This window comes from Phoenix dactylifera, chromosome 6 (genome assembly GCF_009389715.1).
Source record: "Phoenix dactylifera cultivar Barhee BC4 chromosome 6, palm_55x_up_171113_PBpolish2nd_filt_p, whole genome shotgun sequence".
Classification (NCBI taxonomy): Eukaryota; Viridiplantae; Streptophyta; class Magnoliopsida; order Arecales; family Arecaceae; genus Phoenix; species Phoenix dactylifera.
This window is the reverse complement of record NC_052397.1, coordinates 14,154,785-14,176,052: the sequence shown is the minus strand read 5'-3', so window position 1 is coordinate 14,176,052 and position 21,268 is coordinate 14,154,785. Positions and strand designations below refer to the sequence as shown.

Genomic DNA, 21,268 nt, shown 5'->3' with positions numbered 1-21,268 from the left:
ATCATCCATGATCCAGATGGCTAAAAGGTTATATGTAGCAAACAACAATTTTTCTTAACTGCAAATGATGTATCTAGCAAGTATTAACAACTAGGAAGAGGAAATAAATCTATTGAATGTATTGAATGCTAATTCAAAACAAATGTATGACTTCCAAACCAATTCACATCAAAAGAAAAAAAAAAGACTTCCAAACCAATTCACAGTTGCTAGCTATTTTCCTTTACCATATGTCAAATACAAAAAATGTTGTTCTAAGTCAACTAGCAGTAGCTTAGCTCATTGGCATCCCTCTCCAAAAATAAAATAAAATAAAAATAAAAATAACAATAAATATAAAAATTCAATTCTTTATATAGGCTTCATATTGAAATAATCTTGCTTTCTCTTGGCAAACACCGCATATAGAATTATACGCCTTCAGAAGCATATGCTTTGGTGAAGTACTAATATTAGAAGATTTAATCCCAAATCCATCAGCAAATATGAACAACATAAAAAAATATTATATCTTCTTGAATGACTTGCTCCAAAAGCTTCGACATGATAGTGTAAGTTTAGTATCCTTAACCCCCTTCTTTTTTATATAATCAAAGAATATTGATGGCTAGATAATTGGCATTCTTGAAGCCTAATAAATTGAGCCATACTCGAAGAGATTTGCAAAATTAGTATAGATAAACTTTTTTTTAGTTGGGTCGGTTTGTTTACAAAATTCTTGAATAAATACATCCACTTGCATCAGCGACAAAAAAGTTACAAAAATTTTCCGATAGGGCAAAAGCAGTTTCCCAGGTCTCTAAGCCAGTATGATCGATTTGTCATGTAGAAAGCTATCCAGTCTGCAGCTCTATAACCTCCCTAAAGACATGCTTAACAATATATGAAATCATACTTGACTTGGGTCTCCAAATATCCGTCATGAGGGGATGAGTGGACCTTTGATCCTGAACTGCTGAGGTGATACAGTTTATAACTATCATTACTCGAAGTAGAGGATGAAGATGCTAACTGGCCTGGTGTTGTGAATTCTCCAAGACCTTCCCCTACCTTCTTTGCCTCATCTCCTTTATGTTCCTCACATGCAAAGCCAAGGCTGGTGGAGTCATCAACTCCTCTTCCTTCTTCCTTACTGCCTCGAAGCCTAAGATTCAAGCACTCCGATATACCACTGATAGCATAGAGAGACGCAGAGATCCTCCTCTCATATTTCATCCTCTTCATTGGGGATGCAAACATCCACTTCTCATCTCCGGCGCCACTCACCTGTTCGATTGGCTCCATGATCTCCTCCACAACCTCAAATGGCGAGTAGAGGCAAGAAGACCCCTCCAAGGAATCCACGAATCGGAAATCCATAGCTTCCAAATCTCCCATTCCTCCCTCCTCTCCTACCCCACCCTCCTCACCTTCTACCTCGGTACCAACTTGACCCACCATCACTATATTCTGGTCCAATTCCCTCCCCCCTTGCTCTTCCTCCCTGGTGCAATTAGATTGCACACTCTTGCATACATCATCATGAAACCTGGTATCATTTGTAAGAATAGAATCTGATACGTTTGGATCATCCAAGAAGTCGGCGAATTGGAAGTCATCGATGTCATCTAGTCCTTCATCGCCACACTGCTCCTGCTGCTGCTGCTGCTGCTGTGGTAGCTGCTGGTTTTCAGGCAATGGAACAGTAGCACCGTCAGCAGCAAGAGAATTACTGGCTTTGAGCCTCGCGAGGAGGAGGCCGTAAACCTTGGATGGCAGGGCCGGCGGCAAGCGGTGCAACACCGGAGAGCATGGCCAGAAGTTGGTACGAGTGCTGGCCCCCCGAAGCAGGCAGGCAGCCTCATCGTAGGCCCGAGCGGCATCCTCGGCCGTGTCGAACGTACCAAGCCACACCCTTATCTTCTGGACTGTGTCCTTGATCTCCGCCACCCACCGTCCTGAAGGCCGCTGTCGTACCCCAACAAAGCGCTTCTGGGGACGGCGAGCACCCCCAGAGGCAGCCGCTTCCATCGCAGCCTCATCCCAGCTGCTGGTCTTGGCCTCTACCGCTACAAGGCCTCTTCTCTTCCTCACCATCTTCTACTCTCATCTACCTGCTTGAATTCCTTCACTTGCATCACCAAGAACCTATTGGGGGATGATGCTATGTTCAGGTCATTGCACCACAAAGTGCATTTGTAGTAGTATATATGAACGGTTGACGGTGATATATGGACAAATGAAAGAAATGGAGCAACGAAGACTTTGCTGCTTGGTCCCATCTCTGTTGTTTCCTTGGGTTTTTGGCTGAAAGAGAGGGGGAGGGAGGGAGAGAGAGAGTCTTGTTGCGTGGTGCCTCTTTATTTATTTGGTTTTGAATGGGCGGGTTTGCCCCGGTCGTCATGTCGACAAGTTGTTCCGTCTTATCGGCCTCATGATCTATATTAGTGCTTAGCCTGCTTTTGTCCTAAGGCAATGTAGTTGTCTCGCATGCATATCATTTGTGGTGAATAAATTTTTGGGTTTGTTTGGGTTGCGAAAATTATTTTTTCTTTTAGAAATATGATTTCTGCACAGTAGATTTCTAGAAAAAGAATACTTGAGAAAGTACTTTTGGCATGTTTGGTTGATAATGAAAAACTGATAGATTTCCAGAGTAAATTTATTAAAATGATAGTAAAAAAATATTTCCCAAATTGTTCTAGATTTTCCTTAGGGTGAGTCTACTCTAAATTAATCTAATGTAATTGAATGAAACAAGAATCATCCAACAATTCACAAAGCTTGGAATTTATTCATGACTTATTCACAACTAAAAGAATCATTTGGGAGTTACCAATCAAATACTAAGATTGCTACAATAATGGTGTTTTCGCTATTACTTATAATTGATTCCTTCCATGCTTTGAAAATTTTACAAAATCAAGGAAAAGTTTTAATAACCCGCGTTCGTTTAGAATTTTTAGCAAATTCTCTATATATTTTTTTCCTTCCAAATTCCCATCTTTGCCTTTTGTTGAAATGCTCAGAAAAAGCCAAACTTGCGACCATGTTAGTGGTGGAAATAAAGTATTATTACAAATCTTCTGCACAATTTTCTTCAAAAAAAAAAAAAACATGAATCACACCTTTTTTATTGGCATCAAACTGTCAGTAAAATATTAAATATCAAAAATTCACAAAAATAAATAATAACATAAATCAGAGAAATTTGTTTTTGCACTTGTACTAGATAGAAATGAGTTGTGGATGGGTAGAGCTAGTTATATTAGACAGGAATAATTCTGTGTTTCTCTTGCAGATGACTATCGTTTTGAGGTCGGGAGAGAAAAACTCGGCCAAGGCGGCGATCAGATGGATTTACATTGAGTTGATCAGTTTGCTATTGTCATTGTTGAAGAGTGATAGAAACAATGGTTTCTTCAGAGTCTCACCATGTTCCTTGGATAATCCACTAGAGCTAAAAGATAACAACATGGTGACTAAACACAATCTAATATTCTACACACATCCTCTTCTAAGACTCGACCACAAAGGCAAGCTGTCTGATGATGAAGAGGAACAGCATTTTCCTGGACTCATCTGATCAGTGTTTATTCCCAGGTGAAAGAGATTGGAGAAACAAGATTGCATGCAGCTGCAGCAATTGGGAAACAGCATAAATTAACGTACAGATACAAAATTACAGATTATGTCATTGTTTGAGAACTCTGATGCATGAGATGGACCCAAACCCATCAAACAACTATATCCTAACCTGGTACTGCTGATCTATATTCTTCAGACATGATGATGCAACCGGATCCGAAATTTACCTAGCCAAAGGAATCTTAAAAAACCAAGCCATCTTGGTTAGACCCAAATTTATGGAACAATCCAGGCTCAGCCTTAAATTTAGGCCTAAGTTGAAATGAACTGACATTAGACTTTTTCCCCCTTTTATTTTCTATTATTTCAGTCGCAAATGTATGCACAACAAGAGCAGAAGAGCTAGTTATAAGTACATGAGGACCATTCATCACCCTTGAGCTACACTGCAAGCAAAACCACATCAAAAAAAGAAAAACCAAGGAATGCAAGCAGGACCTAAAACCAAGTCATGCTGGGTTGGTTCGAGCAAGATCCAGACTAACCTACATAATTGCACCCTAGTTGGCACTTTCAGACAATGGTAATTAGGAATTTATGATAATCTTCATGAATTGAGGATCCATCTTTCCAAACAAAAAATGGTGATGATATTAATATGATAGGGTTTTGTGGGGCACAATACCTCGGTTAAGCAGTTTATACTTAATTTATAAGGAATAGAAGAGTAGATTATAGTTTATAAGGCACAGAGGAGAAGTAGAAATGGCTGTGGGAGTAGGGACCATGTGGTGGTCCAAAAACAAAAAAGAGGCCAGTGGTAAAGCCGACGAGGCTTGCCTTTTTTTGTGTCTGTTTGTGGCTATTCCCTTCTCGAAAATGCCAAACCCCTAGGAGAGATTTATTAAAGAAATAGTGCCTAGTTGCTAGTGTTTTAAAAGTGAGAGTGAGAGTGAGAGAGAGAGAGAGAGAGAGAGAGAGAGAGAGAGATGCCAAGAGAAGCAACAGTTGGGAATCAATATAAAAGAAAGATTATATTGTTTTGATCAGACTTCAATCAAAAGAGAAATATTAAAAGGAGAATATAGATCTTTGTATGTATGAAGAGATGGGAGGGAGATGCATTGTGACTTGTGAGTGATGCTATTATCAATGCCTAGCTTAACCATTGGGACCAAAAGGAGCAAACAAGAAGAGCATCTTCGCATAAGACCTCCATTTGGCACCATTAAAGTTGTCCAAGTACCTCTGAAAGGCCGTAAAGCTAAGTCTTTTCCCCTTATACCAACCAAAGCCAAAGAAAAAGTTGAATGGTTTATTATGAAGTTTAAACTCAGAAAATAGGCATACTGTAAAAAAAAAAAAGTAGAGCTTTTGGATTAGGATAGAAAAGAAACAATTTAAAACATAAATATTTTAAAATAAATATTAGCTTCTGTGCCTTCTAACACAATAACAATCTGCACCGGCCGCATGACGATCAAAAGAAATAGCAGCTCAAAAATAGAGCTGAATCTGTAATACAAAAGTAATCGATGAAAATGATGTGCAAGATGATTGGCAATTTCATTATCCAAGGAACAGGGTCAAATATTTCAGCCATAAAAAACCTGAGAATAACCAAGGAATGTTCTGGACACCTGCAAATTAAATATAGCCAACAAGCCTGCCTCCACATGGAGACCGAGGATAGTTCATTTTCATTAGGACAAATAGTCAAATGTATCAAAAATATAAAAAGTTCTCTTTTTTTCATCCAAAGTCAAATAGTTAGGTGGAGGTGGGAAGGAGAGATGGCAATCAGTATGATAGAAGAAAGACATATGGCAAAGTAGGTGTTTGATTGATGACAAGCTACATCCTTTTTTTTTGACCCCTTCAAGACCAGCATATCCACTTCAGCAGGCTTGGAAGTGGAGAAACTGCTGGGAAGTGGAAAGGTTGCTTTAGGTGGTGTCTCCACTTGGCAAGCTCTGAGAACTATGCCTTCATTGAAATGGTTGAATTCATGGATACACTGAACCATCTGATCTCCCATAACCTCACTGAAATTAGTATTCACAACTGTGTTGTAGTCTTACAAACCAGCGAGACATGTTCGACAAAATCAAAAGGTCTCCTGCCCTGTAGGAGCCACCTATGTGCATGCCAATCTAGGGCATCTTCGAACTCTTTTGCCCAAAATAATACAACACATGAATTCATGGGCGCTATTATCGCTGAAAAAAGGGTCTTTAACTCTTCTTTTTGCATGCCCATGTCGGAATGTGGCAAAGACCAAATAAGTGGACTAGGGCTAGCTACATTGTGCTATGACATGGATAATAACCTTACATAAGCTATGCTAATTCTTCAACACTATCTTCTCTTGAATCTTTTCATGATCATGTATCACTCCTTAGAAATAACCTTCTTATAATATAAAGCATACAACAGTTTACATAAAAACATGTGCCTTATATAGGTTTAATCTCCCATCAAAATATTCGTTTGAAAGATTTTACTCTCTTGTCTGCATTCAATGTCTCCAACATGGTTGACTTCCACTTCACCATTCCATAAATCTTCAATTAATATTGTAACAGAATAAACCTTCCAATGACTTCCCTATATCCTGCTGTAAATATCACTTCCCAAATAATGGTTAAAGGAGCCACTAGAGCACCAAGTAGCCTTCTTAAGATCCACACATCTAAAACGATAAAGTCATAAGCCCTTGCTGACTCAAAAATTATGCCTCTTATCAGTATATTTTCCCACAAAATCATGCCTTCTAGAAGGCTTAGCATACCCATCAACATACTGCGCCAAACATCGATGAGTCCACTTGAGCCTTGGCCTATAAATATATTTCTTCCCTCTATTCTCACATAACAGTTGGGTGATTAAAGGCATTATGCCTCCAATAAATCCTAATTATAGAAAAATACTCCTCCCTCATTATGGACTCGTTATTCTTTTGTTCTTATCAATAGGTGCTTCAGTCAGCAGGTTAGCACCTCTCTCCTCACTCCTCAGCACTTGCACCAAGGAGAGGTTCTGATGCAAATTAGAAAGTGACAGTCCCAGAGCAATTCTCAACAAAAGATTAAAAAAAAAAATCTTGTTTTCGCCTAATCATCTGTCCTATCTCTTGCATCCATCTGCATGAAGAAGTGCAAAAAAAAATATAGTCAAGTTTTTATTTGCTACTTTATACATTTTATTTTTTCCAAGAATGACTTTTTCACTGCTAGGATACTTGCCCCTTCCATGCTGACAGAGTTCTATAATAGAGGATGCATAAGTTTTGAAGGTCAATTGCATAAATCTGCAAACAACACATGCTTAAAAGTTTAGACCAATTTTTGATTGGGACTGCACAAGTTTTAAATTCTGTTTGCACAAAATTTGAGAAAAGTTACAAAAATTTTTCAACTACTAAACCAAGAGAATGCGCAGGCATGCCAGCATGGAAGGGGCCAAGAGCATTCTAATTCCATTCCTGAAAAAAGGGAAAAAGGGCTTAGCAGGTTACAGATAGCAAAACTAACTATAATTTTTTCTGCGAAATCCCAAGTGACATACAAATTTTTGCTTTTTACCTGTTAAGGTATTGTTATCTGAATTTATTAACCATAAGACTCATCTTTTTAGAAGCTTCCAACTTGGTAGTATGCAAATGATAACAAGACGAGAAATTATTATTAGTTCAGTAGCGAGATTACAAGCACAAGGACATGAAAAAGTTTTTTATATTACTTCTTGCCAGCCTGGTACTATGATTGAAACACGTATAGCAATAAAATAAAGTACTCATATAGACATCATAGATTCCATATTCAATATTGCTACAAGTACTTATATAGACATCATGAGATTCTGTATTCCATACGGTTACATGGAATGACAGCATCCAACCAAAACTTCTATCATTCTGAGATTGAATGGAATTAGAGAATATATACATCAAAAAAATTAAAAGAATGAGCTTAAGCATATGTATGATTGTACAGTGCCAAAACTAACGCAGCCATATCCTTGTATTTGAACTTGACAGACATGTTCTTCAGATTTTAGAAGAAAGAAAAAAATGAATAACAAAAAAACAAGCTTAAGCATTTATATATGAACCTGTGATCATGAAATACTACAGTTAGCTGAACATTTTGTTATTGGACTTGACAGCCTTCTTCTGCAGCTCTCAGAAAGGTGAGCCCACGTGATATCCTCTGCAGATGATCAAGTAAACAAGAAGATAAGTCATCATACATTGACAGACAGTGACATGAGCAGGAATATATCCTTAAACCACACCTCTCGAGTGTCTCTCAAACGCAATAGTTCCAACCTTGCTGATGGCCTTAAGTTTAACAAGTTAACAAGCTGCCCAGATATGAGAGTCAAACATATGGCACAATTATATAACATACACCAAAGCAGGGTTACAAGAAATACCCAGAAACTAAATCGCTCTGGATCCTGTGGTCCAGGCATGCCTTCAGCTTCACGATGCTCCATTTGCCTTGACCTCCTTCCTGGATATAATTCATGGTTGTAACTTATGGTGCACAGACAAGCTTATTTTTCAGCACAATTACATAACAGAATACCAATAAAGAAGGAACCACATAAAACTAGCATGCAAGGTCGGACATTTATGAGTCACTGAACCAGAAAAAGGTCTTTAATTGGAAATGAACTTTAACCCATGCAACTTTAGACCGCTGCCGTTTGGTTCGTTGTTGATCCTGTGGTCTAAATTTTTGCACATTGTCAGGTAGTTAATAGAATGAATCAAGGCTTTACTTCCAAACAAATATGAGAGTGAGTTTGTGTGTGTGTGTGTGTGAATCTGATCGTTTGTAGCTGAAGCAGATTCCAGGACTTCACAGCACAACAACATGTGCATCTTGTATCCTAACAAACGCATATGCGATTACGCACCATTTCGTGCAGTATTTCTTGCATGCCTGATCCACATTCTAGCCTGTGATGCTGCTCCACTAGCCAGTTGCTGCAACTGTTGAGAATTCAACACAAAACACTCATCAATATGATGTATTTTTCTTAATTGAAATAGTTTGGTATCAGGAAAATGATATAGTCATAAAAAGCATGCAATGTTATGACATTGTTTGAGTGATCCTGGAAGTTCCATAAACTAGTGATCATGTAAATTGCAACTGTGAGTGAGATAATAATCTATCACCAAGCTGACAAACCAACATCAAGTCATGGTTAGTATGTCATGTCACCTGTAAGATAAAGTACAAATCTGTCTTCCATGCATAACCATTAACTGTTTGAAGTTGGATTTTATTTAGTTCACAGGTTGAGCTAAATAGAGAATGTTTCTTTCCATTCCTCGTGAGCCACTTATTTCTCCGAAACAAAGGTTCATCTTTCGTGGGTGAGATTTGTTCAGTTTATCTCTTCGTGTTGTTGCAATGCTAACGAGGTACTAGCTTTTCTATAGAATCTCCATTTAGTCTCGTTCGTGTGCAGAGCGAATAAGCGGTTGAAAGTCCTTGATCAGAACAAGATTAGTGAGCTGAGGAGAGATCAAAGTGATTTTCCTCCTTTTTCCCAAATAGTCGACGGTCTTACACCATTGAGATACTTCGAATAAACTGGAGTACATATAGGAAACACTGGTGCGAAAACCTTTTCTCGAGATATCTTCCAAAGTCTTAGGATCGTTGCTCCCGATCTTGTTCCTTCGGTGCGAAAGCAGTTGGTTCCGTAGTTTGAGAACTCTGCTGATTCCAAGTACTCCATCTCCATCATTGCATATAGGAATATAAAAAGTAAAGAGGATAAGGCATGACCAGAATAATTGTGTAAAATATGTGAATTTATCAAGTTGAGGCATTATTTTTTGAAAAAAAAAACGTCCAGATAGAAAAAGACTCCTTCCTGTACGAGTAGAAAGTGAAGAATTATAGAGAGCTATGGTTGGTTGTTGAGGGGACATTTTAGGCCGAAGTGCGAAGGTGCGCTCATTTTCTTTCCCTGATTTACTTTGTCGTGGGTATACCCCGTTCGGAAAGTAAAAGATAGGTCGAATAACTATTGGTTCTATTTAGTGATCAATCCGCTAGTTTCTTTGATCCCACTCGGCGTTCCTTTTTCATTTGCTTCCAATAGTTCGACCTATTCAGAAAAATTGTCGTAGGATGGGTGGTACCACTCAGATTGCAGCCAATCCTCCTAACTGCGCGCGGGCCGGGCTTAGAGCGCGTGAAACTCATCACTACCTCGTAAGGGCGTTGAGACCATAGCATGTTACACAAAAGCGCCGCTTTCTCTGGTTAAAATAAAGGAGGATTTTCAATGCGAGATATAAAAACATATCTCTCCGTGGCACCTGTGCTAACTACTCTATGGATTCTTCCGACGTCCAGTTCCTACTATTTTCCATCATGCAAATAGCATGGACTGGATCATAGACTCTGGAGCTTCAAGGCACATGGCACACGGGAGAAAGGTCTTTTCTTAATTTCATTCCTGCATCAATCCGAGTGCCAAGGAAAGGAAATCGGTCAAGCTAACCATTAGCGGCTGTCACTTGATTGTGGTACTGCCCTGCCCCTGACTCGAAAAATCAGCAATGAGGAGGACAATGTACTTTTTTTTTTTTCATCAGCCTTTCTTTGTCCTGACGACGCGTCCCTACTATGACAGGGCATAAGCTAATTGGGAAACTGAGACATCCGTAGAATCTATGCTCCGTCATTACCTTACTCTCGAGTCAATATAGTAAGGCTAAAGACTCAAGCGGACTCCCCCTCCCTCTCATGTGAAATGCGAGTTGAATCCTTGGAGACTGGCCCTCGAAAGTAAGGACACTTTGGGCGGAAACGACTATCTTTCATGGCTTTCTCTTTCTCTAGAAAAGTCGGAAAATTTTCAGAAGATCGATCACATACGTGTGTTGATTTAGATAGTCGTTTAGGTCTTTTACCCATGCATCAAATGGATAGGAAATGACAATTTGAATGGTACAATACCATGTTTTAGTTTGATCTATAGTCTTAAAGCATCCAAATAAGCTGAATTTTGGTCTCTATGTGCTTTAATATATTTAGATAAAGATCAATGGATTGGAGTTACAAATTATATAGTCCATAGTACACTTTTGTTCACTAGTTATGCTTTCACCGTTCATTTTGTGCTTGCTCAATAAATAGTAAGACTGAAGCATAAATATAATCAAGGCAATAGCAATGTTGAACCATTCTGGATTGCAGATTGATATCACCAATCATGACCAATGATTTAATATAACAAAAAATAAATTGTACATATTTTGGAGGTCTTTTACTGATGCATCAAGGGGATAAAATATAGAGTATAGACAATATCAACATAGTAGTACACTGATATACACTAAGTTGGATGCTTCTAAACCATAGATTAGATTGAAAATTCGTATTTTGCCATTAAAAAAGTCCATTTTGCGCCACTTGATGCATCACAGGAAATCTATGAAAACTAAGATTTCTGGTTTTAAGGCATTTTATATGTTTGTACTATGTTTCTTTGCATGTGCTTGGTTTAGATATTCATTGGTTTTGCACTGACAGGGCATTGTTGGTGTCACTTATTCCTCGTGAGTCATCAAATGTGCAATAGAGGTGACATTATTACACTGTTTGGCTTTATCCCCTGCATTTAAAAGCAGGGAGGAATCTTTTAATAATTACGTTGGAGAATTAGATGCACCCAAGAAGCTCAAGCACATAGAAAAGGATGGATTTTAACAATTGGCAGAAATTCCAAATTGACCCTTTTAGCTTTTAAGTCATATGGAAACAGCAATAAGAGGTGTTTATGTAATTTCACTTGCGGTGTGACCCTCTCCAGTACACTTAGTGCGTATTATGAACCTACCAACCGTAAGGATCTCCGAAACAGGAATATGATAGGGAAAACACTGAATACATAAATTATTAGACTACATATTGTTTGTCACCAAACCACATGATGCCTGGCCTTCTTTCAATCTTAATATAATGTTTATAAACTAGAAGTAACGAAAGTGTCTAATTCATGATTCTTATATGCGACAAAAGCAAATTTGCAAAATGAGAATAAAAAATGGTTGAATAAGAAAAAGATAATATCATGCTCACTTCCTCTTTTTCTTGAGAACCTTCTGGAGGAAGTATATCCTGAATCCATTCAACTTCTGCCACCCGATACCTGCATGGATGCATAAACAACATAAATCCCCATCCAAGAATGCACCCAAATATATGGTATGTTATAGAGAACAGCTAATCTAGAAACTTGCCACAGGTAAACAAATGCTAATAGACTACAGAGAAAAACTCACCCATCTTGATCCCATGCTCGTAAGATATGAAACCGCCTACGACCTTCTACCTACATACAAATACACAATATATTTTTTTCCCTGTGAAACTAATGCACGCGATATAAAGGCATACAAAGACCGAGTTACCTGATAGATAGACAATTGAGAACTTAATTATTGACTTAATATTTATATATAGCACTTCCCAGTATTCTAGAATGATGAGACCTTATGCAACTGTGATAACCATTATACATATGATAGTAGGTCCATTGCAATGCACATCATGTTAGAATATTTAAGCAGGGATATACTTTTTTTAGAAAGGCAGTTTCCATAAGATGGCAGCTAGAGGACCTCATAGTTCTTAGCAAAAGGTGGGGCTCTGATTCCTAGTTGGATCATTTTAAAAATTGATTAATACTCTTATATGTATACAAGATAACTACATAAGTCAAGATGGCCCAAAAAGGAAACAGAATAGAAGAAACTTGCTACATTTAATCTAGTTTCGTGTAACTTAGTTCCAATATAATATGCAACAATATTTATTGATCATCCAGGGAAACCTGTTTATAATTCATGTAAATTAATACAACATGCAACTCTACCAAGTAATAAACAATTAATAAAAGGTCAGGAATGTTCATCAATAACTAAGGGACCTTGCATGTTGTAAGGTATTTCAGAAGCAGTATGAAACACAAAAAGGTTTTAATCTGCCCATAGAAAATGCTTAATATCTCAGCCTGTCTACAGATGCAAATATTGCTGATATTGAACAACTTATTGCATCCAAAGGGAAGAAAAAGAAAAGAAAAGATATCGAACAACTAAAATGACATCAGGTAATTTGGCTGGACAGATAGCAAAAGGTATCTATAGCTGAAGGATAACAACATGGCATACCAGCTGACATGTCCAAAGCTTGGTTCCGTTGATGTATCTCTGTTCAAAAATGCAGAACTAGTTTCCAAGAAACCTTTTCACCAGATTTAAGATTTTTAGATCAGACATTGAGGGGGAAAGGGAAACTAATTTGAGTCTGACAATCTTCCAACATCAGCTGATGGTAAAGGCACAAGATTCTGGTGATAGTTCAGAAACAAAGATGCAACATGTAGCTAAAGTGTATTGATTACAGTGAAGAATGAAGATTCACATTAGATTCATGAGGTCATGCAAGGCCACTTTAGTCAGTTGTAAGCACACAAGAAGCCAATCAGAAGCTCTGTTGCATCAAAATTTGAAGAGCAAATGTTGTGAAGTGAAAGTTATGATGCTGCAATAATTCATGGCTAGCAAACCATAAACCGATATGCTTTTACAAGATGGGATGTCAAGAAAATATGTCCAGGAATACATTTACATTATATAGAAGTGAAAATACATGATAGTGTCGATAATAAATCAAACATAATCATCAAAACGTGAGAGATTCAAGGAAGAAACTTGAGTTTTACCTCTAAATAAAACCGTCCATCTGGGAGTGGCTCACACCTAATTTATATATTTATAAAATCATATAAGTGTGACATTGCAGGAAGCCAAGAGAGAAAGGAGGAGGGAAGGGAGGCCAATACTTACTCAAGAATTTCCACTTCACAAGCAAAATCAGCAATAGAACCTGTCGTAGGATCAACAACAACCTGAAAAATTCAATCAGCATATGGATTAATGTGAATAGTCCAGCCTCTCATATATAAATTAGAGATGGATTGACATTATCTGACCATTCCCATCCGATGATTCCCTTCCATCACCCTCCTCACCTGTTGTACATGAAGAATAAGAATAGGATTAACGCAGATGTCACAAGAGACTATATAAAAGATAAAGAGAGGCACATGGAGACTTCTGATTTATCTTGCAAAATATTGAACTTGATAAACAGAATAGCTTATATAAAACTAAGCCTGAATTACAATATTACTTATTAAAATCCAGGTTACCAACTTACCATGTGCTACAATCTATATGCATTTCATAATATCAACATGCACCACTTCAATTCAAGTAAATAAACATCTGTGGATATTCAGATATAGCCTCCGAGACAGACTACCTAAAAGCATAGCCACTGGAGCATTATGCTTTACCCATAGCTTAACTTAACACAGAGCAAGGCACTTTGAGGATATCTTCCTGATAGTTTCAGAATTCTATATTAAAAAAAAGCTTAAGAATTTGTATTTGGTAGGGAAGATAGAAAGGAAATGATATTCAAGGAAAATCTTGTGATATAAACCGAAAGAAGACAAATTAGTCTGATGCCTGAAAAATAGTATATGTTAAACTAAATCTAGGAAACACAAACAAATAACCAACAAATATTGAACCAACAATCTGAATTAAATTTCTACTAATTCATATCAAAAGTTTCATTCATTTTAAACACAAATTTCATAAATAGGTCCGTAAAACTCTCATCCAGGTTATATTAGTCCTTATCCTCCTCATTAACATTTTCCTACTAAGGAAAAATCCAAGCCCATGCCCCTGTTAAAAGCATTAAGTATTGATGACCCAGAAGCAAGAATAGCTATTAATGCAACATAATCATGAACAGCTGGAAAAGATAAACATTTAACTAATCATCATACCATGAGTCTGTAGCGAGGTTCAAATATATTAAGTGACAATTTTTGACACGGAAGGACAACATCCATGACAAAAAGAGGCAATATGTCAGCACCTAAGTGAATCAAACTTTCATGGTCGGACTTTCTCGCAGCATATTCCTTGGGAAAGTTTTTCTCTATAATGCTGTTCAATGTCACACTGAAGCAAAAGGCACATAATACTGCAATCAGACTCAAGAAGGCACTGTGGCCAATGGACCTTCAACAATTTTATAAAACAAAAAATGAAGTAATAAATAAAGATTCATACAGGGAAAAGTTTATGTAGCACAAAGATGCTTTACCTAATAGGATATGTTCTAGGACCGATAAATAGAACTGTCCGGCACATTGGGCACTTATTGCCTGTCAATTGTTTTAGCATATGAGGTGAACAAGATTGTACAATTATTCCATAGAAGAAATGAAATATTTCTAAGCTCACCATGGTCCATAGATTGATACAGGCAAGAGCGACAAAAGGAATGCCCACAAGGAGTAGTGACTGGTTCATAGAATAACTTAAGACACAGCGTGCATTCAAAGTCACCGGTAAGCTGCGGTTTCCAGCATCTGGCCTTTTTAAGTGATGCAGTTGTAGTATTATCCAAATCCCGAAGATACGTCTGGAGCAAATAGCTATACAGACGGTAGTCACACATGATGTCGTGGACCAGCATTATAATTTTTTTTTTGTATATGTTGTGTGCAAAGTATGACCAGCTGTATTACATAACTAAAAGGAGAAATAAAAATAATTAGTAATATGTGTAAGCTAAAAGTCCTACCTAAGAGGATCAACTTGAAGACCTGCAAGAAGGGTTTCGCGTGCCTCCTCATACCGCTCAAGCTGCAGAGAGCAAGGAACATATTGTAAAAACAGTGGAGGAGAAAAATGATCTGATGCAAATAGGAAATGCCATGGGTAGAAAAGTTGATTGATCTTGTAAAGGAAATACAAAAAATCATCCAAACCTATGCACATAGATCCAAAAGATAGAAATTGGAAAGATAAATTTCTTGTTCTATTTTAATCAACCTTTAGCTCCCACTAGGTAGCATGCACTCTCGAGAATGCATATTATGAGCAAGAGAACTCTTTCTCATTTTCATTCTTTTTTTTTTAATGTAATGAGCCTACCCTCTCTTTTCTGTTTATATTCAAAAACATCGAAACTGACAAAGAGATCTTGTATAAAGCATAGTACAATACTAATCTACTCTCAGGCCAAGGAGGTAGTGCATAGTTGTGAAAAATCAATAGCAATGAAATAGACCTCGAACCTGCTTGTCACATTAGAGTGGGACTTAATTAACAAGCCTTATCCCATTTAAAGAAGGCCACATTGTGGAACAAGGTATTATCCATCAGAGTTAGGAAATGTGATGAGGCTGGATCTCAAGTCTCAATTTAACATCAACTATAAGCTCATTTTTGTGGATAGCTACCCTCCCAATGCTCCCTAAACTTGGACGAAGTGTAAATGAATAGAGAAAAGCAGATAAAATTTTACGTATGAATTAGATTCATCATATAATCTTAAAGAGAGAGAGAGAGAATTATTGAAAAATCACCTAGGTTGTCACACTGCTTTCAATATGAACAACACTACCACAAAAGCATTCCTATATCCATGATAGGTCCAAGTAATAAATCAATATTCTGAATAGAAGAATGAGCAGCATCGCTGATCATAAGGAAGCATGCAAGAGAGGAGCTGATTGCTCAGCTTGCTAATCATGCCAAACCAAGTGGCAGTTACTCTAATTTTAATTTGTTTGGTATGAAATATCAGAGCACTGACTATCTTTAGAGCATTATTGAAATACCACCAACAGCAAGTATAAATAAAAACAAATAACTGAGTTAATTGCAACAAAGTCCAATGAGTTCAAGGAAAATAAAAGGTCAGATCTGAAATAATAATACTCAGTTCCCAGCAGTCATTCATCCCCAGAAATGAAAGGTTGATGTTTTAAATGAAGAGTTTGCTCAAGGCTCGACCAACTGAGCTGTGGTTAAGACCAAATAGAGATATTCAGTAACCTTTATCCCGTCTTTTCACAAATACTTCTTTTTTTTTTTGACATTCATAGTTCATTTTTCACATAATTTTAGTCAACTTTAAAGTGTTGTTTCAACCGAAAAAGTGATTCCCAAAATAAAAGGTTAATGTTCCGAAAAAAGTTTTTGCTCAAGGCTCGGCCAACTGCAATGCAATAGTCAAAACTAAACAGCCATTTCCAACCCATACATCCCAACCTCAACTCCATGTTTTTCTATGACTTCATATGTTCAAGTATCTTGCATCGGAACCTCTTTTACTTTGAAAGTGGCAATAGTGAACTCTGCTGAAGAAAAGATAAGAAGTATATAAAACAAAGGGAAAAGAAGAGGCATCTTTCCATTATCTAGGAGGTGAAAGATAACATGAACTTTCTAAACAAAGACATGCAACTCATAAGAGGGATAGCAGTAAGCAGCACCATCTAAAATACAGAAATTAGGGAAAAAAAAGATGGGAAGAGTGAACCTAGCATAGGTGCCCAGCTTTAACCTAGTAAAAATGAAACTAAATGTCGTGCAACTAAAAGGTAAAGAAACATGGAAAAGTTTTGTTTAGCAATTAGTGCTTCCTCATGGACTTGTTCAGCAGTAACTACCAGGAGAAAGAAATTTAGTAATTGACATAAATTTGCAATAATCCTAGATATTAGCGAAACATGGAAGGCTACAACCATTACCAGAATGAGAGCATTGGCCTTCAGAAAATATGACTTAGGTGAATTACTCCAGATATTTATCACTTTCTCAGCATCCTTCAATGCAAGCTGAAAAAGGTAATTCAAAAATTCAGCCAGGTAATCTGGTGATAAAATCTGGATTTTCTTGTTACACTGTACTCAGGTTCCATTTTGAGTATTTATATGGTAAATAGGAAAGCATACCTCAGCATGTGTTGTAGGATCAAGCCCATATAATGGTTGATTCTCAGATTCAACTGCAGGTCGTTCTCTCAGAAGTTGACTAATCCTGTTATAGTATGAAACATATACCAGCAGAAACCTTTAAATAAGTCTAAAGGGTAATATGGGTGTTAAACAATGAACTTAATATAAATTATTGAAAATGATAAAAAAAATCACCTGCAGAAAGCAGTACTTCTATTACTTAGAATGACAGGATCTTCTGGTTTTAGAAATTGAGCTCTCGAGTAAGAAGCAATGGCCTGCATAGAATCTCAAATGATAGCAATATCAGTATGGCAAACCAAACAAAGAGAAAAACAATCATCTGCAGAATGGAACAATACCTAACATCAAGAAAATATATAATCTTAAGATTCAAACATGAAATGCAAGCTTATCAAACTTGAGGAAACTAAATAAAGAAATGAAAGATTCATTAGTTCACTTGAAGTGTTAAGATGAGAATAAATTAATTGAATCCTATACATGTAAGGATGAAAAAGAGATATTTAAAAACCAAAACTACAGGAAAAAAATCTAGCTTAAAATTGGTTGTAACTTGGAAAATGCATATTAGTTATTTATACGACAATTTTTTCACTTCAAATATAGCATAAAAATCCTTATGTGATGTTCCAAAATCACCTATTTTTGTTCGAAGAATGATTGAAAAAAGGTGGCTGGTTTGACATGAAATCAAAAGCTGTGAAGTGAGGCTTATCCCAATGATCAGAACCCTCTACTTAGCAACCAGAGGTTCTGGGTATGATTCCTAGGTGATGCATCCCCAAAAATTGGGACTTAGGTAGTTGTAGTGTATGCTGGTCTCTCTCTATATCTCTCTCTCTCAAAAAAAAAAAAAAAAGCAAAGAAGTGCATCCTACAAAATGAAATAAGAAAGCTTTTAGAAGAGCTTGAATTAACATTTGATATAGCCTTAATTGGAGCAGATGGTGAAGCAGAATGCCTTAAGATGAGTACGGATAGATGGCACAAAGCTTGATAGTTATGATTATGCTACTGCTATGCTATGTTTGGTTGTATGAAGAGAGAGAGAGAGAGAGAGAGAGAGAGAAGAAAAGAAAGTTGAAATTTGCATTTTGTTTGATTGTATGTATGTGAAAAGGAAGGAAAATGAATACAACATTTCTCTTTTTTGCCTAGGATATTGTGACAAGTCAAGTAGTTTCACCTACATGCCTGTATAAAGAAAATTAAGATAATGATCAATCTTCATATAAAAATTCAAGTATATGGCAATAATATATTATATAATAATATATAAAATTTTCACCCAGCCAACAAGTATATGCTTCACTTAAACTATATATGACCTAGCAAAAGATCAATACACCCAGTTTTATCCTCTATAAAGGCATATGCATGAAATATATGTAACGTAGGGTGAAAATATCATAATATATTTGGTGTATGACAAACAACATTAGTAAAAGAAAAATGTTTCAAGAGATTGATTGACATATTTAATTCTAATGGTTAAGTCGGAAGGCTTATTGGTACCCAAAGTTTAACTTTCTTTTCTCATGCCATGAAGGTCACCTAATAGTACACTTTCATGACATAATAAATGCCCATGTCAATTTCGGTAAAGAACTGAAGTTCAAGAATGATCTACAGCCAAAGGATGCCAAGCAAGGTTCGCAATACCGGATTCCTTGCCATAGTGGTACGATGTTGGTACATTGTTACTATGGGTCTATCCGATGTACCGGCACTCCGTATGCCCCTTACCAGGTATCGGTTTGGTACCGGTGTGGTATGGTATGCCTGGTATGGGGCAATATGAACCAATATGGTGTATCTTGATGCCAAGTCTTAAATTTGAGAAGCCCTACCAAAGAAATGGAACAAAACAAAACCAAAGAGAGGAACATGCTAAAGAAGCACAATCTACTGGTCCAATAGAATCAAAATAACAGCATAAAAAGGGGCCCTTTATTAAGGATCATATGTGGCATCATCTTAACCTAGAGTTACTTGATAATAGTGCAATTTAAAAACACAACACAAATACTGAGCCATTTTCACAAGTCTTAACATAAAAGAAAGATAGTAGAACCAAATAACTTTCCTAACCTGGCAATTTGTATAGACCATGGCTATTCAACAAGCTGCTAATAAAGCTATGTCACCAACCATCTTTTACATTGGTCAAGTAACAAGCCCTCAAGGGACCTCCCTTTTACGAAGTTCACTCAAAGATAATTACATGCTAAAAGCTAGGAAATCCCTAATATTTATCATCTTCTCAAATGGCTCCTTCCATGTACAAGTAACACAATGCAAAGTTGGAGACACAACTTCATCTATTCTGTTCTTCAACCACTTAACATACCTCACTCAAGCTATCGAATGCTCCAAGTTGTCTTTTTGAAATTCATTTCAAGGATAGTAGTGATATAAAAAGATGCTCTTTTGAAAGTTTTAGCAAATTTCCAGAAATTTTCAGGACAAAATTTTCTTACTATAGTAGAACTATTTGTTTCAATCAACCTTGGCCCAGACCACATGACATGAAATCATTTTTTTTTTCCATGCTTATTTGATCCTCCTCCCTCTCCCCACAATAGAAAAAGGGGGAAAGAAAGCGTAAAAAAAGGAACAAAATCAAAACGGAACATTTTCACATCCAGAGTGCTCACCTCCTCGAACCTCCTCTCCCGAAAGGCCCGGTTCCCGACCTGCATAAGATCAAACACCTGGGCGAACCGATCCGCTGGAATCCCCATCGCCGCCTCCCCCACCTGCATGCCTCCAACCAATCCGCAACATCACCACCTCCCATCCCAACAAGTAGTGAAGCCAAAAACAAGTAGAAGAACAGAGAGAAAAGACACGAAGCACGGAGAAGGGAAAGCGGGATTTCTCACCCAGCGGAACTCCTCCAGTTCCACCTCAATCTCGCGGGGCTCGCCGGCAGGGCGCCTGGAGGACTCCGCCATTGAAAATGAGGAGGAGGAGGAGGAGGAGAGATTTGAGATGAAGTTAGAGTTGGAATTGGGAAGGGGGATGGCGTCGTGGCGTGGTCGGCCCTCCGTCCCCAGTAAACACGCGGCCAGGAGCGGGGAGACGTGTCCTTCGCTTCTCCGCCACCCGACGACCCACGAGCCAAGCCTCTCCTTTTATTCTCTCTTTGTTTGATTATTTTTTACCGCCGTTTACCGCGTCACTCTTTCAATTGCAGCAGCAGGAGGGGGATGGCGGCAGTTGAGGGTGAGACAAGAACAAGGCCACAGCCGCAGAAAGAGACGGAAAAGCATATCCAAAGTGGCAAACTGCCATCAGGTTCGGGTCGTATCAGATACGGATGAGACCAAATATAGATACGGGTCAGATTGGATTGAATCTAAAATTAGATCAAAAATCTATCTATCTGAATTTAATTTATTTATTAAACGAATCAAAGATTTAAATTCGAATCTAACCCTTTTATTCAATAGGTAATCCAACCTCTTATATAACAAGTTAAATCAAGTAAAATAGATCAAGCATTGCCCTCTTCTGCTTCCTTTTACCCTTGAAGCCCATCGAAGGAGTGGGTTGGATGTAGCTTTGCTTAGATTATGGTCATCTTCCAACAATTACTAATGAAGAAGTTTCTAACCATGGTATCTAAAGCTTACATTGATGTGGAATTGATACCTATAACTGCCCATTATCCAAGTTCAAACTTCTAGAAGATTGTAGTAGGGGTGGATGGGTGGGCAGAAGGAATTATGACAGATATATAGATTGGCTAGCTAATTTGAGCGGATCATATTATGATGGATGTCTATATTATTTCTAC

The 21,268-nt window shown here is 37.5% G+C and overlaps 2 protein-coding genes across 4 annotated transcripts; both read right to left on the bottom strand.

Moving 5' to 3' along the window:
* Positions 1-873: 873 nt before the first annotated feature.
* Positions 874-2,278, bottom strand: LOC103705326 (ethylene-responsive transcription factor ERN1-like). Its single transcript, XM_008788992.2, has one exon. The coding sequence runs from the start codon at positions 2,074-2,076 to the stop codon at positions 874-876; it is 1,203 nt and encodes a 400-aa protein (XP_008787214.2). The 5' UTR covers positions 2,077-2,278.
* Positions 2,279-6,409: 4,131 nt separating this feature from the next.
* On the bottom strand, positions 6,410-20,593 carry LOC103705242 (LON peptidase N-terminal domain and RING finger protein 1). 3 transcript variants are annotated; one of them, XM_039127507.1, is made up of 19 exons: positions 20,352-20,593; positions 20,124-20,225; positions 17,638-17,720; positions 17,440-17,524; positions 17,236-17,322; positions 15,279-15,340; positions 14,936-15,129; positions 14,796-14,856; positions 14,473-14,650; positions 13,603-13,641; positions 13,457-13,518; positions 13,333-13,369; positions 11,888-11,937; positions 11,685-11,754; positions 8,494-8,569; positions 8,005-8,084; positions 7,864-7,932; positions 7,681-7,778; positions 6,410-6,710 (listed from the first exon to the last, which is right to left on the bottom strand). In XM_039127507.1, exons 1-18 carry the CDS (start codon positions 20,421-20,423, stop codon positions 7,719-7,721), a joined length of 1,467 nt encoding a protein of 488 aa, XP_038983435.1. In that variant the 5' UTR covers positions 20,424-20,593; the 3' UTR covers positions 6,410-6,710; positions 7,681-7,718. The 3 variants fall into 3 exon arrangements, with proteins under 3 accessions (XP_038983435.1, XP_038983434.1, XP_038983433.1); XM_039127506.1 differs by lacking the exon at positions 6,410-6,710 and adding an exon at positions 6,837-7,051; XM_039127505.1 differs by lacking the exon at positions 6,410-6,710 and having other exon boundaries at positions 7,390-7,778.
* Between the last annotated feature and the right edge of the window lie 675 nt (positions 20,594-21,268).